The sequence below is a fragment of the Diuraphis noxia genome, unplaced genomic scaffold (genome assembly GCF_037042655.1).
Source record: "Diuraphis noxia isolate RWA-SAM2 unplaced genomic scaffold, SU_Dnox_SAM2 contig0001, whole genome shotgun sequence".
In the NCBI taxonomy this organism is placed as follows: Eukaryota; Metazoa; Arthropoda; class Insecta; order Hemiptera; family Aphididae; genus Diuraphis; species Diuraphis noxia.
The window spans coordinates 64,998,860-65,024,266 of record NW_028301711.1 but is presented as its reverse complement, the minus strand read 5'-3'; the positions used below and the strand labels follow the sequence as shown (position 1 = coordinate 65,024,266).

The 25,407-nt window shown below is 27.8% G+C and overlaps 1 protein-coding gene across 1 annotated transcript; it reads right to left on the bottom strand.

The window, feature by feature from the left end:
* Positions 1–416: 416 nt before the first annotated feature.
* Positions 417–17,060, bottom strand: LOC149061303 (ubiquitin carboxyl-terminal hydrolase 48-like). The gene is made up of 4 exons (XM_089217910.1): positions 16,713–17,060; positions 11,882–11,965; positions 11,502–11,712; positions 417–3,904 (listed from the first exon to the last, which is right to left on the bottom strand). Exon 4 carries the CDS (start codon positions 3,828–3,830, stop codon positions 549–551), a length of 3,282 nt encoding a protein of 1,093 aa, XP_089074036.1. The 5' UTR covers positions 3,831–3,904; positions 11,502–11,712; positions 11,882–11,965; positions 16,713–17,060; the 3' UTR covers positions 417–548.
* Positions 17,061–25,407: the final 8,347 nt, after the last annotated feature.

The following is a 25,407-nucleotide window of genomic DNA, read 5'->3' as shown; positions in this document are numbered from 1 at the left end:
CAAAACTCAATTTTAATTTAATAAATAATTATATTAAATGATAGGTGAATATAATGTCGTCAATGGACTATTTAAAAGTATTTATAAGAGTAGCAATGTACTATAATTTATCAGATATTTTTCCAACAACATATAAAATTAAACTAAATATACCGTAATAAACTTAAGAAATTTTAAATTTTGAAAAAAATATCTTCATACTAAATTGAATGTAAAATTGAAAAAAAATCAGGAGAAAAACATTCATTTTGTATTTAAAAAATAGTTTTAATGATGATAAAAAAAATATTACATACCGTAAATTATTAAATTATCAAATATAAATGCGCATTATAGTAAATATTAACAATTATTATCTTAATCATTTTGTTAATAAATAAATAAAAATATATATATATATATATAAATTACCACTTTTTATAAAACTAATGTATTAATGATAATGTGTGTTAAACAATACAATAATACATAAATAACATTTTAAATACAATTATATACACAATTTTTAATCTTGAAAAACGGGCTGACATTTAATTAATTCAGAAATTTCAACTCATGAGCTCAGTTCCTTTAAATCCAGTCTCTTCTTCAGTATTGACTTCTTGCTTGTGTATTATGATGTTTTCATCAAATCTGGCTAGTATCACCGAATCAGGAAAAATATTGAGGTCTGCCATGGTTGCTTCATTATTGAGTAATTCAACGCCCTCTGGAGTTTTTAAATGTTGATTGCTGGGCTTAATATGAAATAGCTCCATGATTTTTACTTTTAAATGAAGCAACGTATTGTCAGAAGAGATCACTACTGATTTAACCTTTGGCATTTGCTTTCGTTCACTTCTTCTGGCTCCATGCTGAGTTGCGTAACAATTATTGTTGTTGTTAAATGAAGTAGAGGCTGCATCCAAGCCACTAGTGCCATTTACAGATACAGTAGTATCTCGTTTGAATTTTTTTGAACAGTTGCCAGATATCCAATTTTGATCTTCGGTATCATCTATTTGAATGAATATTTCTGCGTTATTATACTTCAGATAATTCATATTATCTTCTTGCTGTTTTTTTTGATGACATATTTCACATATTTCTGGTTTTGATGTAATAAAATTTTGTTGATCATCAAAGTGTACATATATTTCAAAATCAGCAATACAGCATATTAAAAGCCTTTTCCATTCAGTTTTTGATACAAGCACTAATTTATTATAATCGTGATGGGTAGGATTCAAACTGGACATTGGATGGTAAAGCAGTTTCTTGTGATCTTGGCAAAGCAGTACTTCATTCCTGATCAACTTGGGAATCGGTTCCTCTAATGGATTCTCGACAAACTTTTGGAAAGCTTTCATAAATTCCATAGGAATACATGCATAAGGAGAACATTCTTTTGAAAAAACACTTCTTTTTTTATTCCACAGTAATTCATTTAATAATAAATCCTCTATCTTGGCTAGACTTATACGTGTTATCTTGCATACCGTAACTCGAACTTGTATACACCTACATATGTGGCATGGAGTGGTTGGTTTGACAAAAAACAATGCTTTTGGAAAGTAAATTTGAAATATATCTTTCACTTTTTCAGGTACCAATGTCTTTGTAGTCTTTGCAATAGTCATATTCCCATGTGTACATATAATGTCGCTGTTAAATACCCATGGCACATGTTCAGTATTATTTATGATTTGTAAACAATCATAACCATCATTTGTATATATATTTTCGAGGCTTATACTATGCAACAAATCGTCATCCCACTCTTTACAAAAGTCATAATCAAGTTTAGTCATATTTTCTATGTCATCGGTCATATTAACATTTTCTTTTTTTGTATCTTCACTGCCATTTATTTTTTCAGATATGTTGGATGGCTCACATACTGCAGATAACGTTTTGTAGTCGATGGGCAATGTTGTATTAGGAAGTATGTCACTTTTCTTGAGAAATGTTTGAAATGACTCAAAATATTTCGTTTGCCAGGTATTAATTGTTTCATTGCCTATCCAGTAACTTGTTTCTTCATTTTCACTATCTGGATTATTAGTAGGTGACCAATTTTTTAAAATAACGGTAATAGATTTACAATGTTTAGCAGATAAAGTTTTTGTATACATTAGAGCACATTTGTTCCTAACGCATAATTGACATAATGATGACATTAACTTCAATCTTGGACCACCTTGATATATATCATAAAGTTTATCTGCTAAGTTTGATTCAATGTATTTGGTTTCATGTACCTTATCGGGATCCAGTAAGTTATGTGTACATAATATTGGATTGTTGTTTATTTTATCAGCAGTCTCATTTGGGTTCAATTTTAACCAATATTTTAACCACTCTAACGAGATAATATCTGCTTCGTTTTCTTTGATTTGACTTTTTCTTATTTCATTGATTAAATGCAACATTTGTTCCACAAATACTTTACCTTGCTTACTATCCAATATTTTATTTTCAAAATTTTTGTTTTGAAACTTTACTAATTGAACCAATCTAGGCGACAACTTATAGATAGTCAAATTGGTATTTAGTTTTTTAGGTTCTGTTTCTCTCATGTAAACTAACGTATAAGCTTCATTGGATTGAAACTCAACATTGCAATTTTTGATGTTTTTAATTGATTTTAATTTTTTGGAATCCTCAGCCGTACACAAATTTAAACCTTTAACAATGAGCTTTTCTACTTTATCATCATTGAATTGGTACCATTGTTTTGTAGTGTTATCCTTGATCTGGGCAATATAGTGACCACAATTAGCACTGGAACCTTTATGTATGAGGACTGCGTATAAATTGTACTTATAATTTTCTCCCGAGGGTACATTGACTTTATCGGGTAAATTTAAATATTGCCTCATGTCTAATGTTTGTGGGAATCTTATAAATGTGCTTAGTTTTTTCTTCTGCATCGATTGTCTATCATATACAAAACGCATTAGTTGAAAATTTAACACTGAAGGTAACGCAGTCAAACACATTTGACGCACAGCATTTTGTTTTCCTTTACAAGGGCTGCAATAATATTGGTCATCTCCATCAAGAACTTCTTCTTTTAAATAATCTTCCAAACTGCCATTTAAAGTTTGTTGGCCCTCAATGTTTAAACTAATATCCCTAAATGTTGAACAACTTGCAGATACGGATTTACACGTCAAGCATGTAATTACACTTCGATATTCACCGGAAAAATTATTTTTCACCATATTTTTGACGAATGCATTTGTTTGTTTTTCAAATTTGCATTCTAGCGTAGTTAATAACAAATTTGAGAATTCTTCTGCGTCCTGTTCAATACTTGTATCAATTTTTAAAGATTTAATAAACCTTTCAGGATTTACTGTTTGTTCTTTTCCGAATTGCATTAACGCAAATACTAATTGTAATTGACCAACACTGGTCACTGGCTCATATTCATTTTCATTATATAGAGTATGATTATTCCTCTCAATTTCATCCTCCGTGGGATCCCAATATAAAATTGCATTTCTAATATTTAAATTATGGAACCATAATTGGAGGAGACTATTAATATAACATGTTGCTCCTAAGTTTTTCAGACCACAGAAAGCATTTGTTTGTCGACGCTCCAGTTCTGGGACTTCAATTGGAATGACTTTGTTTTGAAGCCAGCGTTGTTCACCTAGCCCAGATAGGCAAAATGGATTGTTATAACCATGGTGATGGTTAGCTAGAGGTTTGCATTTGGGATGAGACAAGAAAAACGCTTTATTAACATGAGTATCGTTGATGTCATCAGGATGAGTGTTTTCGGCCCATGACCACTGCTTCTTTTTTTCGAGATTCCTCTTGTTACGCATTTTGAACATTATTATTTACTCCTATCTTTTAATGGACTAATTGGATCATCAATGTTTATTGTTAAACACTTATGAGTTTTTTGCTGAAAAATATAAGCAAATAAATATATTTATTAAACAAATATTTGTTTTAAATTATTAACGATGGATTATAAAAATTTAAATTTAAATTTAAATTAAGCAAATAAAAGCTTAAAAATATTTGATTTTTAAAAACCATAATATTAATACAAAACTTACATAAATTTAAATTGATCCAAAAGTTAATATTAACAATTATGAAAACGACAACAATTTGGTAGTCTCGACAAAAGCTTAATTATTTAAAAAGGGGCTGTTATTGAAAATCAATAATTATTATGGAATGGCTCAAAAATTAGAATGTACCAATATTTTATCCTATAGAAGTTAAAACTTTTGAAACTTATTGCTTAGATTATTTTAATATATTTTATTTTATTTATTTTATGTTGTTTATTAACTTATAGTAATATTTTGTTGTTATTTATTTTAAATGTGTACTATATCAATGTTTTCTAAATTTACAAAATAAAAACTAAGTGATTGATATTTTTAAATAAAATTAGCTTTCAAACAAAATAAATTATGTAAAATATGGTTAGTTGTGGAAGGTTTTGTGCTCTAATGCATTTTTTATCATTTTAATTCTGTTAGAAAATAACTTATGAATAAAAATATATATGAATAGTCGTATTTTCACAGTCATATGCTTCAAAATTCAGAAGTTTGGTGTTATTATATTTAATTGATCAATCAGTAATATTTTGTAAAATGTTTGAAGTTAAAGTTAGTATTGAAAAACATTTTACTAATTTGCAAAACCTTAAAAACTAAAATACAAGTTAAGTCCGTACTCCATTAACTAAATTGATAATCCTTAAAAATTAAAAGGATTAGAAAAAATCAAATATTTCTAGAGCATATTCAAGAATTTTTGCATATTATTATGATAAATTGTCAAAGCATTAATGCGTGCAGTATTAAAAGTTTTCTAGAACATAAAGTTCCTAGCCCTGCTTATAAGAATTAATATGTTAATAAATACTTATGTTATAAATTATAATTTATATTACAAAAATATCATGATACCAAACCATAAGTAACCCCAACTTTAAAATGTTCAAGCAGCGATTTATAAAAATTAGAAAAAATTTTAGATGGACATCAAGGGAGGAACTTGAAGGATCTTACTCCTCGCTCCTAGGAAATTTCAATAGCTCTTAAAATTGAAATATTATGCATTTATAATTATTTGTTAAAATAATTATCCATCAAACCAATAATGACACTAAAAATTGTTAAAAGTCTAAATAAAGTCTGTATAGTTGTAATCACGGACAAAGAATAATATGTTTACGAGTTGTGATGATTAATGATTAGATAATACATTATACATATAATATAAAATGAGAATTACCAAAGATGTAGATAATAAATTGCAAAAATCACTATGAATGTTTTCGATGTTTAAGTGACTAGGTAACCTTATCACATAAACGTAGAGTAAACAAAAATTATTTAGGTATTGAATTGTTAGGTTCACTGTTAAATTAGGCTGTCAAGTATTTTTATTTTAAAACTATTATTTAAAGCCATTTTTATAGTATACTTATTATTTATTTTTAGCAACGTGCCAATATATTACAGTAATTGTGTGTGGAGATGTAGACCATTTAAGTCACTTTACCTTAGATTATTCTAACTTTCTTAAACATTCAGCCTTATTTCGTTAGTGGACAAAACTCGTTGATTGTAGCAATGAAAAATCCAAATGGATCAGTTAATTTTAGAGGATATAATATTACCTAAAGCATTAATAATCTTGAATATTAAGAGAACGTAACACTGGCATTTGTTGTCTTCATCTTACAAGTGCATAACATATATTTACACTCATCAGATAAAAGTAAATCAACCTAACCTAACCTTTCGTGAAACTTGATGGTAAGAATATTATCTGTGTTTGAATGTGGTTTTTTTACAATAATTCAGTTGTTAAGTGAGTAATGAGCATTTTTAATTTATACTATTTTATATACTTAAAACTTGCTAAAAATATGTACAATTACAACTAAACAGGTAATATTCTTACTATTATCTTTTATAATAGGTCGGTTCATTTTAATTTGTACACTAACGAAGCTACACGCATATGATGTGCTATATGTGATAATTTGATCGTAAATTTTCCATGCTACACACTTGTAGACAGAAACAACAAATGGCAGTGTTACGCCCTCTTAAGTGCAATTAAATATGTTGTGGTTAATTATTTCTTAGAAGGTGGTTTTAAAAATACTTGAAATGCAAGTCAATAATAGTTTTATAACATGAAATCAGAAACACAAATCAATGTTCATAGAATTTAATTTGAAATGCCTTTCTTTCAGTAGATTCTTATTTACACAGCCATATATGAGAGACGTAAGTATAATTAATATAGTATATTAGTATGGTATCAAAAGTAAGCATTGTATTTAAAAACAATTACAATTTGAACTACATATGCATATATTATATAGGGTGTTACACATTTAAATGTTCCTATATGTTTCCTGTGTGTCCTTTATATTAAGTACCTATTAGCTCAGGAGCAGACCATTTATTTCCCCTCTACAGTCAGGATACACACTGGATACTTATTTCCTACCACGGAATTTAATTATTTTCCATTTTATTAAGTTTTTTTTTACAAATTTCAATAAAATTGTATTCATTTGGTTAAAAATTTTACACAAGACACCTCACATATTATTACAATATCAGTTTAAAATTATTGAAAATACATAGCAAGATTTTTTATAAGTATTTAAAGTTCAAATTTGATCAAATTAAAATTTACAAATTATTTTGTAGTGAAAAATTTATAAAATGTTCAATTTTTGTAGTTAAGGATTGAAAATTAAAAAAAAAAAATGGGTTTTATAAGTAGTAGTTAACCAAAAATCTGAAATATTCATAAACTATAATATACATTTTATAGTTATTCTAAATTCAAATTTGGTAAAAATTAAATATTAAAGCCAAGAATAATGATATTAATTATTTTGTTGCAGTTTAAAATAAATGGGGTACTTGAAACTTAAAGAGTGGTATATTGTTATATTTTATATACACAATGGCATTTTCAAATACAATTTTTTTGACAAAAATGTATATAACCTATTGTATTAGTACATAATAATAAAATAGATTACTTAAATCACAATTATATCATAAAACATACTGCAAATATTTTAGAGAAATACTATGTAAGGTATCTTAGATGATTTTATTGATATTATTTTTTTTAAGTTATGATCGTTTTAAAATGTTCAAAAGTTTAAAAATGGTCATAACTTAATTAAAAATAATAAAATCCTTCAATTTTGACTTAAAAATTATCTCGCCTTTGAATTTTATAAGAGGTAAATTCACTCTAATTTTAGAAATTACATATTAAAACATATTATTGTGAACGTAAAATTTGCCATGTCCGTTTGTAAGACAGAGACAACAATTATTTGTGTAGCATCTTCTTAAAAGTTGAGATATTTCTTGAAATGGCTTTAAAATACAAATGTATTAAAATCAAAAACAATCAATGAAGTTATAATATAAGTTTATTTGAGGATTGTCCAGAAAAAATTATTTAAAGGGGATTTTGATATATAATATGTCCTTTACAGAATTTGACATTTTGATTACATTTAGACGTCTTCTAAGGGTAATAATAATATATTTTTCAAGGGTTTAAATGAAAAATAAGTATACAACAGGTCTGTGAAATATTCTAGTACATTTTTTAGTTAGTTATTTGTTGACTATTTAGGACCAACATATTTTAATTTTTGTGTCATATCAGTTTAAAAACATTTTTCTCTGCAATCTGAGTGATGTAATGTTATAAACTTATAGAACAAATTTTTATTTTGTTCTTATGAAAATGCTTTTTTAATATTGTATAATTAAGAGGACGATCATAAATTATGCTGTTAAACTAGTTATATTTATAAAATAGGTAGATATATAAAAAGTGTGCCAGCAAAATGCCAGGCACTTTAATTTAAAAAAAAAAAATTTTATTTTACTTTTTCTTTTAAAAACAACCTATACAATTGAATTATTCTTTGGATAATATAAATGTATTAAAAGTTTCTACAGTAAACAATAATCATTGGGTATAATTTGACTACACACTATCTATCAAGGGCTAAATTATACTTTTTATTAAGAATAAAGCATCAACATTGCTAGGCTTATTGAAACACGCCTATCAAGATTTTAGAAATGAATCTGCTTTAAAAATATTATGCTAGTCATTAATCCATTCACATTTTGATAATGCCTTCCTAATTTAACATCCATATTAAGTAACATAAATCCAAGATTTAAACAAAATAACTTTATCAAATTTTTATGTTATTAATACTTTGTTTATAGAGCAATCCATTCTGATTACAATGTTACAATCAGTTTTTTAACAAACAATCATTAGAACAACAGTTTATGCAATTAAAATGTATATAAAAATTATTAAATAATATGATTGATTGTCTGGAATAAATGTAAAATATGAAATTTAGAATAAATCCAATAATACCAAACTTTAAATGTATTCTATACCAAACATTCAACTACAAATTATATGAAAAATTTTCCATTTAATACTTTCATGTCTGAACAAATAACTCCACAAAAATATTGATTTTTTCAGTAAATCTTTGAATATTTTTATAGCAGATATTTCAAGAATAAACTTAAGAATACAATATAACATATTAATAAAAGTATAATGGTTATCTTGTTTTTAATTAACTTTGTTTTCCTATAACAATTTTATGATTATTATTAATTGTATATTAAATTTCTGATAATGTATATATTTAATATATTATATACATATTATGTGAAAAAAAACTAGAATTGAACATTTCTTCTGTAATAAAAAAATATTATTATCATTATAGTTTAAAATAATAATAATAAAACTACCAGCATTAAATTAATAAAACATGCATTATTACCATATAATATGTATCATACAGTTAATATATCATAATATATAAAGCCTAAAGCAATTGACAAAAATACTATAATTATATATTACTTACTCATTATATTAAAACACATTTTTTCAAGGTTGTAAAAATCTATAGTGCTGTACAGCTGGTAAAGTTATTTTCTAAATAACAAACAAATAATTGTTTTACAGTTAAAAGAATAAGATTTTGTTATGATTTTTAAATGAAAATGTTTTTACTAACACTGATTTAGAATTGAAATTTAAAAAAAATGTGAGTACATTTATGATCACAAAAACTAGATATACTCATAACCAAGAATAATACATTTCTATAATTTCTGTCAACAAATCAAATAAGTCACATGTTAAATGTTCAAACTAGGTAGCCTAGCACATGCGCATTAGACTGATTCTTTTTAATAACCACAAAGTTAAAAAAAATGTGAAATAGAAATTCTAAAGAATATATGGTAACAATTTTTTTTAACTATAATTTAATAAGTTAATAGGTACTGATAATTAAAAAATAACATTAGTAATAATTAAGTGATTGGTACATTTTCATCAACTGATGTTTAAGACTCATCAACTTTATATGTTATCTACATAAATTATATTCAATATTATTCTACCATATTTTGAACTTTAATTGGTACATAGCATTCATGAAAAAAGAGTGGTTAGTCAAAATGAGCGATTATAATTTAAAATAATTATTTACACATTACATTAAGTGAGATCAACATAATTTTAAAAAAAATGTATTAGAAAACGAATATTATTATGTACCAATAATTTATGTAAACATACAAAATAGGACATGATTAAATCAATGTGATCAGTATTTCCAGTTATCAGGCACACGTTTTTATATAGTTTTGTAGACACAGGACTTAAAAAGCCTTAAAGGAATCATAAAAATATAATAAAGCATTAAAATGTTATGTTCATGAAGCATGTTCAAAAGTATATTGTATCCAGTTCCTTGGAATTAATGCCCAATTGTATTTGGGTCTGCACATCCTCGTACTTTTTATGATATTAAATATCCATTAACATCATTAGAGTTAATTTTGGATTAATGATGGAAAAAAATAAACATGGTATGATAAAGGAAATATGTTTAAAAACTCAAACCACTACAATTCACATAATAAATACTTTGATCCCCGTCAAAACTTTATAAAAATATGGTTACATATAAAATAGAATATAAGGTGTCATTTCTTATTTTGGCAAGCTTTTTTATTGAGAAATATCGCGCTCAAACTAAATAACAAAATACCACTTATAAAAGACAAATGTCTAATAATATTTTATGGTATATCAAGGAGTTGTAGGCAGGCAATTTCTGGTTTTTCTATGTTACGCATTGTTGTAGTGAGCACAGTAAATGAACATTAGTGCGAGTGTCGTAATTAGAGCTGCACTTGTAAGCAGACTACCATCATGTTTGTGTTCTAGTATGCGGTCTACAGTATAATGACTATAATGTGCTTAATAAGCCGAGTCTCCTTAAAAAAGCAGTGATACTTTTTTCACTTTAGCAGACAGTCAAATAAAAATCTTTTAATTTCATGATAAATATAACAATATAATACATAATTACAAACTATAATTAACTTATATTTATTAAATTGAACACATGACCAACGACTACCGATTGGTAAATAACAAAGTTACTAAACATTTATGTATTTGTTTTGAAATAACGATTTTAATTTCATATTACACTTTTTTTACTATATATAAATCTATACCAACATTAAGCAACTTCATAGAGAGAAAATACTGTATACAATTAGCAATCTTACTTAAATATGCTAAATAGTATATTGTATAGGTATATTAAATTTTTTTTCTGCTCTAGTATGCGGTCTACGTATATGATTGTAGACCACATGTGTTTGTAGTCCGCATACAAGAGCAGCCTCTCATAATTTTACACCCTCCCGTCATCTCACTCATACAATTCATAATTATGGGTGACTTTTGTAAGCACGCTCAATAGTCAGTTAAAACATTTCGGGAAAATAATTTGAGTTCAGCATGAAGTCTACTTGAAATCGGCCAAGTTATTTTTTATAGAGATTTAATATTTTTCAAAAAAATGTTGAGACAAAAATTTAAAAAAAAATTTTATTCGACCTTTCTCAAGTATACTTCATACCGAATTCATATATATTTACAGAAGTCTTATCGCAATGATTGGACTGATTGAGGTTAAATGTATAGTGATTGATGGAAAAATTAGTCAGTACCCAATAGCCTTAACAATTAAATAATATTGGCAATACCAATGGCTTGAAAACTATTATACTTAATTAAATACAAGCTTTTAGATTTTGTGTGAAATGAGGAATGTATTGGTTTTACAACAATGTTTTTTTTCAGTTTAGTCTTAAAACAACAACTCACTCACTTGTGTTAAATGTATAGTATCTTATATACTGTTTTATAACAATAAGTCAATAAATAATGACATTATTTTATATGAGGAAAACTGATGGCTATAAATATAGGTGTATTTGTGTATAAAAGCTGAAGTTAAACATAGTTTTTAATTTTAAAAACCTATATTCGCCTTATGTTTTGTAGATAACCTTATTTTATTTTTTTGATGGAAAAAATTATGAATTGATTATTTAAATTACCTGAATTTATAGAGTAGGATTTAAATTGAATGAGTTGATACTGTTGAGTATTGATGGAGCAAAAATGTCAACCATATGTTTGAAGGCACGTATACCGTACTTTGAAAAATTGTTGAATAATATTACTTCAGTATGATCTTCTTCATATATGCAGTTTAATGTATTGACAACAAATTATGGATGAATCAGATGTAGTATCATTAGTAGTTATCTAACATAAAATATTAATATAATTATAAAAAAATCATTAATATCTATGATAAATTAGCAAACAGCAATAACATTGTTATAGATAATATTTTGTAATACCTAGCTATTATAATTTCAATATTAAACTTTATTTCTATATAATTATTAATTTATAAAGGTAAATTCCTTACCGAAATTCACGTTTTTTATCTCGTTCACGTTCTTATTTTATTGGATGGAATCTTCATTTAATAATAATTTGACACTTAACAAATCTGAAATTATAAATTTAAATATTTATCATAAAATACATAATATTGTCATTTATGTGTAGGTTTATTAATTGATTAAGAAATGTATGTCGTTGATACATCTAGCATTTTTAAATAAAATAATACAACAATACAACTGGGTAGCTGGTAGATAGACTATAATGTTTTTTTTTTATTATGAACATTTTGAATCATTTATCATTTACTTATGGTTAATCACCTTATTTTGCGGTAGAGCGTAGCGAGTTTATATTGTTTATTTTAGGTAAATTTAATAAATTTAGTGTTTAAAATAGAAAATTAAACAATGTATAGGACCTATAAGTTTACTACATATTATATATAATAAAAATTAGGGGATGGGTCAGATCAATATTTTTGATCTCATCAATTAGTGGAGATAAAAAGGAATTTTAAATTGGATTAAATCAATGAAAATTGATTCCTAAAAAAACTGTAGAGTGGAGGGTGGTACTCATTGCAGCACAGTTATAAAAATAAATAAAAGTAAAATGTTCATAATTTATTAATGTACAACACAAATATAGGGGAAAGGTGTACAAAGTTGTCATGTCTTATTATTCTGTCGTTAATAAATAAACTAAACAGCTGATTTAGCATGTGGATTGATTCATTGTTATCACATATTTTATAAACTAATAAACTAATAATGATAGTAACATTTGCTGTTTTCGTTTAAAACAAAAATTTCATTTTTTGATGCTGATGATGTAAGGTCAGTGTTCCAAATAAATAATTATATTTATAAACATATTAATAAATACACCAAAATTATTTTTTTCCGAAATCTACATAAGTTTTTATTTATTATAGAATTGATTTAAATTAAATTATTTAACATTATGTAAAGGGCAAAGTGGTCACTATGGTGACCTGTTTACCCACATGTCAAATATTTTTCACTTTTATCATGTCTACTTAATAATTATTGTTTTTAGTTATGCATGTGAATAATTAATTATGGTATAGTGATAATGTCATATGAAGGCTTCTATAGACGTAATAATTGCTTAACCATGTGGGTAGGGGGGGGGGGACGGGCCAAATAAATATCATAATAGAATCAGTACTATTAATATGATTAAAAACTATAAAATTAACAATAAAAAAATACTCAAACAAATAATTCTTAAGTACAATCAGTATGTAATTATTTTATGTGTTAAATTATAGAAATGTTAAGATGCCTAAAATCTATAAATGAACATCAATGCAACAAAGCTGGAATGCAGTTAGTATAAAAAAAGCAATTCAAGCTGTTCAAAATAAAAATGTTAGCTACAATAAAGCTCCCAAAGTTTTCAACGTCCCAAGAACTCCATTAAAAAGAAGAGCTAACAATATTGATATTGATGCGACAGGTATATTTATAATTATATTAAAATATGTAGAATATTATACTTTATATACAATCTAATAGAGGTATATAATTGTATTTTTTATTCAGGTGATAAAAAAATTCTTGGCAAATTTCGAACAGTGTTCACTAATGAACAAGAAATTTTAAATTATTTAATTGATATGGAAAAAAGATTTTATGGACTAACAATAACCAATATCCAAACATTGGCTTTTGAACTAGCAGAAAAAATAATATTTCACACAACTTCAATATTACAATAAAAATTGCTGGTAAAGACTGGGTAAAAGGATTTTGAAAGCGCTACCAAGAGATAACACTTAGATCTCCAGAAGCTACATCCTCTGCTAGAGCTCAGGCATTTAACCTCCCAAATGTTATGAAATTTTTTAATATATTACAAAATGTTCAACAAATAAAAAACTTCTTACCACACTAAATTTTTAATGTTGATGAGACAAAATTAACCACTGTACAATCAAAATGTTCAAACAATTTTACATTAAGAGGACGCCACACCCGCATGTGTTGTCTCCGTCTTACAAACAAACAACATAGCAAAATCTGTTTAGCGCGGGACAACTTTACTCCCTTTGTATTTATAGTAGAATTACCAAAATTCCATAACGTATAGGGGAGAATATTATCTGTGCAATAGCGTCATTATTTTTTTGATAACGTAAGTACACTTTAAGTTATCAGTTTGAGAACATAAGTTTTTTCATTTAATTATTAAAAATTACTGGTTAATGCTATCAAAAAAATAACGACGCAGGTGCACAGATAATATTCTACCCTATACGTTGTGGAATATTGGTAATTCTACTATAAATACAAAGGGAGTAAAGTTGTCCCACGCTAAACAGATCTTGCTATGTTATTCGTTTGTAAGACGGAGACAACACATGCGGGAGTGGCGTCCTCTTAAAAGGCAGAAGACAAGTTAGTTCATTAACTTAAGCTGAGAGGGGAGTATTGTTGACAGTTGTAGTCTGTATGCCAGCTGGTGGAAATTTTATACCATCTACAGCATGACGCTTCTCCAGGAACTATTTTTCATTGCCAACCATCTGGATGGATGAAATTAGATATTTTTACAGAATGGTTCCAACATTTTTTAAATCATGCTAAACTAACTACAGAAGATCCTGCTCTTCTTATATTAGATGGACATTTGACTCACACAAGGAATGTAAACTTTATTGATTTGACAAGAAACAATTATTCCAGTGTTGTGGCCTTACCACCACATTACAGTCATTAATTGCAGCCATTGGATGTCTTTTTTGTGGTACCTCTTAATACTTATTATGTTCTGGCAATTGAGAAATTTCTACGAAATAACCCAGGAAGAGTTGTGTTACAATTTCAAGTGAGTTAACTTTTTGGTGAAGCCTACATTAAAGCTGCGACTCCTACAACTGCAATAAACGGTTTCAAAAAATGTGGAATTGTGCCATTAGATCTAAATATATTTGAAGATACAAATTGTATTGCTGCTTAAACTACAGATATTGCTCTAATAGATCTACCAATAGCTGAAATTTCAATAGATGAGTATAAAACAATTGACAAACTAGAAAATAACCAATCTAAACTCATCATTCACTGTAAGTCCAATGCATGCTATTCCTATACCTAAAACAAATGTTAAGTCATGGTCAACAGAAAAAAAGGAACGGATGCTATTTTAACATCTAGTCTATATAAGGTAGAACTAGAGGCTTCAAAAAGCATAACACTTAAAAAACGTTTATTCAATAAAAAAAAATTCAACACGCAAACGCAAAAAAAAAGAAATTTCTATACACACTCTAACTACTAATGACAAAGATAGTGATGCTAAATGTCCATATTGTGGAGGATCATTTTCTCAATCAAAATCGAATGAAGGCTGGGTAAAATATATAAAATGCATGAAATGGTGTCATGACGGTTGTGCTGGATGTGAAGATGCCATTTTCATCTGTGATTTTTGTCAAACATTGTAAAAAGCTTATTAGTATTTGTATGTTTTATAAAATTGTTCTTGTTCCTATGAAAGAAGATATTTAATATGATTTGTTAATGTATTATTAAAATCTTATTAAGTTATGTATATTTTATAAAATTGTTCTTGTTCCTATGAAAGTACAAAGTCTGATCAATTTTAGAAATATTAATAAGAAACTCAAAGATTGGAATTAAATTAATTATTTATCTAAAGAAAAAAATGTATAAGAATAGGTATATAAGTTATATAATGATCATATTATTAAATAATAAATAATAATAATAGACATTTTAAGCTGGCGGTCAAAGTGGACGTTGACTAACCACTTTGCCCACCTTTCAAAATTTAAAAAAAATTTTAAATACTTTTTATCTATTTGCCTAAAGTTTTTTCTGATTACATATTATGATTCCTAATATATTCTTGTACACAACCTTGAAGTTTTCATGATAAAAATAATAAAACCCTAGTGTGTGACACTATTTTAAACCTTAGGGTGGCCACTTTGGACACCTTTCTCCTAAATATTAGAGAATTTACGACTCATTGAATCATAATTTAACAGTGAATTTTCATATGAAACACCATTTTATGCAGCTACCTCTCTACGAGTGTATGATTAACGTTAAAAATAATTATTAAAAGTGGTACCTTAGTTTATAATTATTAACTATAACCGGTTTAATCGAAAACTGTTGTATTCCAAAATGTTATATTAAACGAAAAGGACACTATTCAGTTATAAGCTATCAGTTTTAGAAAAAATGTATTTAATGTTTGCTATTATTTTTGATACATAAGTTGTTAGTAATTACTTATTAGTCAAACAAAAAATAAAAATGTGGAAGAAACTGCCACCCGCCCATCAAACTATAAATCATAACCTCTTTTCGCTTCTCACCAACAACGTAACTAAGTTAGAGGGGCTCGAGGGACTGCATCACATTCGAAATTGAAAGAAAAATTATAATTTAAATTATGCAGTGTACTTTAGCGCAATGATGAATATATTAATATTTTATAAACAACACGGTAATAAATATGCCATCAGCAAGTCGACTACTCTAGCTTTCCAATCAAAAAATATTGTATTGTCGGTTCCCCGAAACACAGATGAGGCATGCATAAGCGTGCGTAGGTATTCTTGGCAGGGGAGGCAATACCTTAGCTAAAGAGGTCCAGACTCCAATCCCCCCACCCGATTTTCCCCAATTGGTAGGTATAATATTATATTTTGGTGTAGAGGAAAATCTCGCAGGGGAGGCAGCCGCCTCCCCTGCCTCCCCCGTGCGCACGCTTATGGAGGCATGACATTTATAGAGTGTTACCCACCCGGTTACAAAGCATCCAATTTATTACAAACAATTTATACATACTAAGTATCAGTGATGATGGATCGATGATCCGATAAACGCGTTTCGAAACACAGGGCACAGGCGCTGTTGACAAATTGGACGACAGCCGACGAGCAGCTAAGAGTAGTAAACACAGACAGACTGCAACAACAAAAGAGAACTGCAACAACAAAAATGCCGGCAACGACTGTTTACTGTTTACTGGAAAGAAACGTCGTCGTACAGCGCTTGCCGCTTGGTAACAATAACGCGGTGCCCCGCACGCCGCTCTCTGACGGTAGGGCCACTAACCACTACACCACTAAATCTGCCTTGAACGTGCGAAGAGCCTCGGGCGCATGCGTGACGCACGAGATGTCGAGCAATGGTAACGCCGTAACGGCTCGTTGGGGACTTCACCGCCGTCCGCCACCCATCCGTGCACCGACATTGCCGAGACGAAAATATTTGCCGCTGGCGATGATGTTTCCCGTTGGTGTTAGGGGCGACTCCTTCCAACTACCTCATCACCCGACCATACTTCCATAATCAATAGACGCCAAAACCACCGGTTGTGCCTGTACGACGGCCGGTCTGTCAAATATTTTATACGTCTTTGTGTTTGAAACGTGTTTTCTTTCGTCGGAGATGTTGCTGCCGGGACGATCCCATCTGTGTGCAAGTAGAAGGGGGGGAGCACTAATGCACTATACACAATTTTATAGGCACGGTTCACCTGTCTTCTTACTTATAATATACCAATATAATAATAGTATATTATAAAACATTTGAGATTCATAAAACGTAAAACGTCGTAACGTTACAACCGCCGTTTAGTTTTTTCTCCGACTACCTCGTCCACTGCAGGTATCTCTAATATCTCTCTAACCCCTGCCCATTAGTTTTTAGGCCTATAATTCTAAACTTCTATCATATAACTAACTCTTCGAACATTCAGTTTTTATATATTGGAGTAGGTTGTACTTATTACGCTGAAATAAAAATAAAAAATTTACCTAAAAATGACATCGAAAAAAAAAATTATAAAAAATATAATTTTTTTTCAAACGTATTATGAAAAAAATAATGATTTTGTACATTTTTATATACATAGTTTTTGTCGTTTTTGAAATAGTGAGTACCTATTCCTTGATAAATTAATCTTCCTCGATTATATATATATCATTATAGGTATAGGTGCGGCGTCGCGGAAGTAATGCTAACACAGTTTCCGCGGCGCAGTCGGTTCAATAAAAAAGGGCTGTATGTAAACTGCGGCAAAATTTACCTTTTTCTAAAAGTCGATATGTAAGCTGCGGCAAAAAAAAATTAAGATTATACAATCTGCGACAAAACCGATAAGATACATCATACAAACTGCGGCAATGTATTTTATATAATTTCTATATATACTACGACGTAGTAACTACGTATACATATCGTTACGATAATCTATATACACATTTATCGTTTAATTAGGTATAATACCTATTACGTGTTATGACAGCTATAAGTATCTATTAGAGTATAAAGCTTAAATATAAAGAAAAACCAATTTTTAAATATTGAAAAGTATGTTATTGTTAAAAAACATTTTTAAAAATCGTATAATCAAAAATCAATTTTAAAATTAAAAAAATATTATTATTAAAAATTATTTTAAAAAATCGTATAATATATTAATATTCGTATAATCAAAAAAAAAAATAATAATAATATAATATAATACGTATTACGTGTTGTGGCAGCTATTGGTATCTCTTATTAGAGTTTAAAAATACATTTGGATTTACCTTACCAATTTGTACTCAAGACGAAACATCACATAATTAATTTAACGATATACGTACATAGGTATGCACTATATATAGTATATATATAGAAAGTATATAAAATAAATTGCCGCAGTTTGTATGATGTATCTTATCGGTTTTGTCGCAGATTGTATAATCTTAATTTTTTTTTTGCCGCAGCTTACATATCGACTTTTAGAAAAAGGTAAATTTTGCCGCAGTTTACCATCTCCCTAAAAAAGGTAGGTAGTCGTAGTAGGTACCATCACTTTCTTATTTATAATTATAATTTATTTATATAAATATATTATAAGAACCACACCTCCCCGACTCCCCTATATTTAATTATATATATATTATATATGATCTAGTAACAACGACATGCAGCAACAATAATATAAATATATTTATTATTTATAAGTAATAATAAATAATATCTTATATGTATATTGTTATTTATTATGCCCGTATCACGATTTATTTAAATTGACAAATAATAAGCGGTGTCCTGTAAGTGCGGTCTCCCACTACCATCATACAATGTCACCACAATAATTTAAAATTAAAATTATATTTTAATATAGGAAATTAGGCACCTACTAGTTGATTCCACATGACGTTTATCGTGAGTCATGATAAAAAATACCCGTGTAGACTTATACACCTCCGTTAAATGTAATATGATGTAAGCCACTTAGCAACTTCATATTGTTATCACAATTATTTAGTAATTTTGACCGAATATGAAATACAGATTTAAAACAGTATCTAATCTGAGTAACTATTTTACTTTCTGTAACAAATATTTTTATGTGTATTTAAAAGTAAAAAATAAGTAATAAAAAGTAGCCAAATAATATGGGTTATGGCACTGAGCGGATCTTGTTGAGCCTATCGACAAACATTTTATGTAAATCAGTCAAAATTGTGGATTTTCTTATTGTCTTCCATTTTATTACAATTTATTTGTCTTAATTATTTTTATACGTTTTTGAGTAATCTATAGTAAAATAACTAAATCTCAATATTATAGAAAAATTATTTTTGAGATTACTTATATTAGTACATCGATTTGTTTAAATATTGTCTCAAAACTGTCAAAACAATTTAATATATTCATTTAAATTATATATGTATCTAAATACATTTTTTTGTTAGAACTTGGTATATATTCAATATTATACATAATATATAAATGTGATTTTACAATGACGCATATTTAATGTTAGGGTGCAATGTATGTCATTACCTTTTATGCCAAGTAAAAATATTTTTGATTTTAAACTATTAAGGTAGTATTTGCATGTTTCACAGGTACACATATAATAGTATTATTAATTTACTTTACCTATTTTTTAGCTATATTTAAGCACTTACGTCCTGGCCTATACTTAAATTGATTACTTGTACGACTGCATCTTTATTATTAATATTTTCACTAGTATATATGTACCTATTTTCGGGATTTGTGATTTGTGAGTCAAGTTTTCAAGATAATAGTCAATTGTTTGTTCCGATGATATAGAAAATGATTTAGTCCATATTTTGCATTAAATTTAGATATTGTTTATAATCAATTTAATTAATACACAAATTTCATCATAAACAAATACACACTCATCATCATCAATTTTTAATAAAAGTGCAGTAAAATAATATTTGAACTGGTAGAATGTCTAAACCCAGCACAATTGATAAGTTTCTTACAGATAAAAAGGTAGCTAGGTAATTTCGGCAGAATTGATATACACCCACCTATTAGTATTCTTAATATTTTAATATCCTAATACGTTGTTGATTTTAAGGATATTGTGGTAAATTATTAATTGTGTCGATTTAAGATTTAAACTAGGTAAAAATGTCCTAATGTCCTACATAGGTAACTTAAATTTTCGCACCCAGCATTATTTCGAATTATCGTACTTAATTCGAATACACCTGTAGTTACAATGTGTAAGCTTTTAGCCTTATAATAATATAATAAGGGCTCGGACATATAAACATATTATATAGCTTAAAATTATAGTTTATAAAGTTTAAACTTTCAAAATGTTATATTTTTGGTTAAGACTAATATTTTCAGGATGTTCCGGCTCGGCCTCCTACAAAATCTTTTTAACTTCATCAAAAACTGAATAGAAACTGATTGGATCTATAATAATTCCAGGTATGAAGTACCACATTTTCATCGACTGTGCCGGTATTACCTTATAAATTATAATTAAATTATTAAATCTCATTCTCATATGCGTGTACCCACTGCCCGCATATTGACGATCGATGTACATGAATTTATTTTTAATGTATTTAATATTCATAATATCGTCCACGATTGTAAGCATTACAAATGACATGTCATTTTCACAATATCAAAAACCAAGGAAAAGCTGTACAAACGTTATCGTAGTGTATATGCTGAAATTATAGAAATACGCATCATAACTCGCACACGGTTCTAAATAATCTACTTACTTTTCAAAAGTTTAAACACTACTAATTGTTATTTGATATACTATCCGTTTATGTAAGTCATCTATCAGTACTCTATCGGTAAATTATTGATTTCTTCATTCAGGTAGACTACCTAGATGACTCTTATATATAATTATGATTGCTGACCCTTTATCACAACATTATCTGACGTCGTCGTTGACCAACACATAGGCATGATATACCTACCTACATTCCAGCGGTTGTTAATTGCATTAATTTAAAAAAAACTTTGTGTTCATTTTGGATTGAGTCATTTAAGTGTACGTATTTTGTACATTTTATGTAAATTACGTCAACGGTTATTTTACAAAATCAATATTTCCCTTCCCAGTTTTCAGACTGATATATAGAACTATAGTAACATATATTAATAAAAATTATGGTTCGAGAATCGAGACTAGTTGTATTTTCATATTGTTTAATAATACCTAACCATAAAAGAATCTAAATAAGATATAAATTTGTTTTAAGTCATAACGGATTGAAAAATAAAAATTTTAGTAGCATATTTTCGCATATTTCGTAGTTTTTTTTAGAAAAACGCATAGTTGACACATGTTGGCCGTTGGGTATAAAATTGCTATTCATAATAATTTTACTCAGTTATCGCTTTATGTCAGGTAAATTTATTTTATAAAAGGTGAACATTATCATTTTTTTTCTATCATAGTACGAGTCAGGATAAACGAGGAAAATACCTAATTGTTTCTGTATATACTATCGGTTATTGACTTTACGTCGTCATTCTTGTATAAAGTATAGCTCTCGTAATTTTAAGGTTGCCAAAAATAACGAACATTACGCATATTAGACTGCAATATATCGTGAAACGAAAATAAATACAGATAGCCGATAGATAATATTTGGTTACTCAATATTTAAAGACGGAAAATATAAATTTCCCGAAAAACGTAAGCAAGGTTATATTATACTCCAATAATCACAAACATATTTCCATCGTATTATAAGAACTTTAACATAGGCATGTACCTTTTTTTTACTGTATAGGAACTTACATATACATTATTTAATGTAACACGTTCAACGGCAATAACATAACTAAAATATCAAAACTGATATTTGTAGATGATGTGTGGTAAGGTAATATCTCATAATATGTACTATATTATGTGTATTATATTTCTATTTCGTTAATAGTTTAGATGCTATTTTAAAACCGCATGAAAGCACCTAATACATTATTACATAATAACTGTGTAAAGATACCTTATCTGTTGGTAATCACATCGATAATATTAGACGATCATTTGTGAACAAAATAATCCTTAAATATAATATAAAAGAACAGGCCTTTTTTATGTACCAATTTTTTGACGATGCTATTTAACTTTTTTCTCAATTTTTGCACACAGTTCTTCCAAATACCTTCCCGAGTGTCACCACGCCACCCGATTCTCGCCGCCGCGCCGTTTGATTTTAAAGGTTGAAATCGGCAAAAATTAATTTTTACGTGTAATTTGTATATCTATATTCATATAATAATAACAATAGCAGTCGACCGATAGCGGGAAATACGGTACGGCACAGCGGGCGCATGTAAACTCCACCGATTGCGACCTTTTTAGACCTTTTTTCACGTAAATTCCACCGGTACGTTTATTTTACCTGAAAAAAAAATGTAAATTCCACCGGTATGTTTTTTCATAGCAGCATCAAGTCAATTTTTCCAATTTTTTTTTTTTTTCAATAAGTAATAAATATATTTTAATAATAAATTCTAAATTAAAATAACAAATTGTATAAAAAATAAATAAAAATGGCATTTTCAAGGTCATTTTTTGAGGTAAAATGCATTTTTAAGAACATTTTTGGCTATTTTTTGAGCATATAATTTTTATGGTACATTTTAACCCGGGCCCTAATTAGAATATATCTATTGTATTTAAATACAATAATTAAAAAAAAATCATATAAAAATCAAATAGAAATAATAGAAAAATATATAATTATTAACATTACGTAAGTAATACGTATACCTACATAATCTTTGTACAGATTTATTATTTATATATATTAATATATTATATTCAGATACTTGTATCTTTTTTTACACAATATTAAAATAAATAATATAATAATTATTGAATATCCAATAGAGCTTTTTTGTAAGTGATGTATATTTGGATTTTTATATGGAATTTACATGCTATAAATCCGGACGTCGACCTAGTGCGTCCCGAAATGACACTTTTTTAATGTTCCTAGTGCGTCCAGAATAAGATATCATCCGAGTGCGACCCAAGAAAAAAGGTCATATTTTTCACATAACCCGAATGCGTCCCAGTTCATTTAGAGTTACCCAGGGTGCACCAGGGGGAGGTGAACTGACATACACCCCAAAAATATTTGGTTATTTGGTTAGGTTAGGTTATTATAAAATTAAAAGTTTATTATTATATAAATGTATTAAATTATTATTTAGGCTTACATACAATTTTAAAATATTGGGTTAATATTTAAACTATTATTTTGATTGACTTTTTAATGCCATGATTTTCACATAATCATATCTAGAGATTTTAGAAATATTGTATTTTTGTATATTTTCTTCAATTAATTTAATATTTTTTTCGTTGACTGCTCTATTTTTTTTAGGTATTTGATTAGGAGTTATATTTTCTTAGAAAAATTAATAGTATATCATACTATATTACTAATAATTGTATATTTTCTTTTAATAAGTATATTATAAGGTATCAATGCATTTTATCCATAAAGATAAATATTGTTAGCAATAATATTGTGGACGCACACGGGATATACCAATATTATTTGTGATGTTATCGCGGACGCAGTTGGGCTATTAAAAAGGTACTATATGATAATCGGGACGTACTGGGGAGTTGCTCATAAATCCAACCCTAAAATCGACTACCTGTAAATCGGTGGAGTTAACAATCACCCGCACAGCGGCTCGAGGGTTTCCATCTACCTGGACACTGACCTTTTTTGTGTGTGTATCTTATGGGCATTTAGATATGAATTGTTCGAAACGCTATATATTTTATGAGTTGTATATATATTGTATAGAAAACACTGACTAGCTCAATAATTACGTTATCTAAAATTAATAATACATTTCTTATCGATATGCAAAATAGAATCATTTGTAAATATTAATATTATTTTTTTTAAATTCAGCTACTACTACTATTTAGCCCTTGATAGCATTAAGTAAAATAATTGTTTATTTTTTATAAAACACAACAATGGGTGTCGTTTTAACAACTTCATTTTGAGAAAGCAAAAACTACACACATGCAAAGCCGAGTAATTCAACTAGTATAATAAATTGGCAATTGCGGCCCGATTTATAAATCGTATTAGCCGAAATTATCATTACAGCCAGTTATTTTGTATGTTAAAATAAACGAAATTTTGCCGGGTATTTAAATTAATCTCTTTATACCCCAATGTCGTTACGACCGGCGTCGTTATAGATGGTACTGACTGTATAATTTTTATATCTAATAGAAAATTAACATGCGTAACCTATTTTTACCATGTAGGAAAGGTACATCACTGTACTACTGTCGACTATCCTATAATTATAGGAATAAATATAACTCATCTAAATCTTAAATACCTTATAAGTTTATAATTTATGTTTATATAGGTACATCTAAATATTCTAAAAAAAGTTTTGCTGTCAAAGAATTATAAGAACTTATCAAACTCACGTCAGTTATATATAAGTCTTATGAATAGACAAAATATGTTTATCACATTATTATACATATATTTATATATTTGATTTAAATCCTGGTATTCACTAAAATTAAAAACCAAACCAGTTTTTATTATAATTCTAAAAAATTCTCTAAAATATTTTAGTTTTACTTTTTTTATTGTATTCATTTCTTAATTCATTATTCTAGAGAAGAATTTTTTTTGAATACTGTTAAATCAACAATACAGTTCCTACGAAATATAGTGGATAACTATACATTAACTTGCAACGTTTGGATGTTTGGCTACCAAAACGAGTACACAAAATATAAGATAATGAACTAAGTGTATGTGCACACAATGTATACATAATAATTTTTAGTAGTAATAATATTAAACATCGTTGCGTAAGTCAGTGACGAGGCGAACTTTATTAAGTTATGAGGCACAATTATATTGCCAAACCCACCACCCATCACAAAAAACATAAAAAAAAATTTTTAAGATAAAATACCTATATTTATTCATTTAAATAATAATGCTTTTTTAACACATCAGATGATCTTTGAGGACACCCACCACCCCTCAAACTGAGACTCGTGCCTCAAATATAGTCTTTCGTCACGCCACTGGCGTAAGTATATATGAAGCACATTACCTAACGGGCGCCCCAGAATAGATTTAAAAATATTATACTAATAATAATAATGAACTCCGACAAAAAAATTCTGTCGAGTATAAAAAATATAAATACATAAATA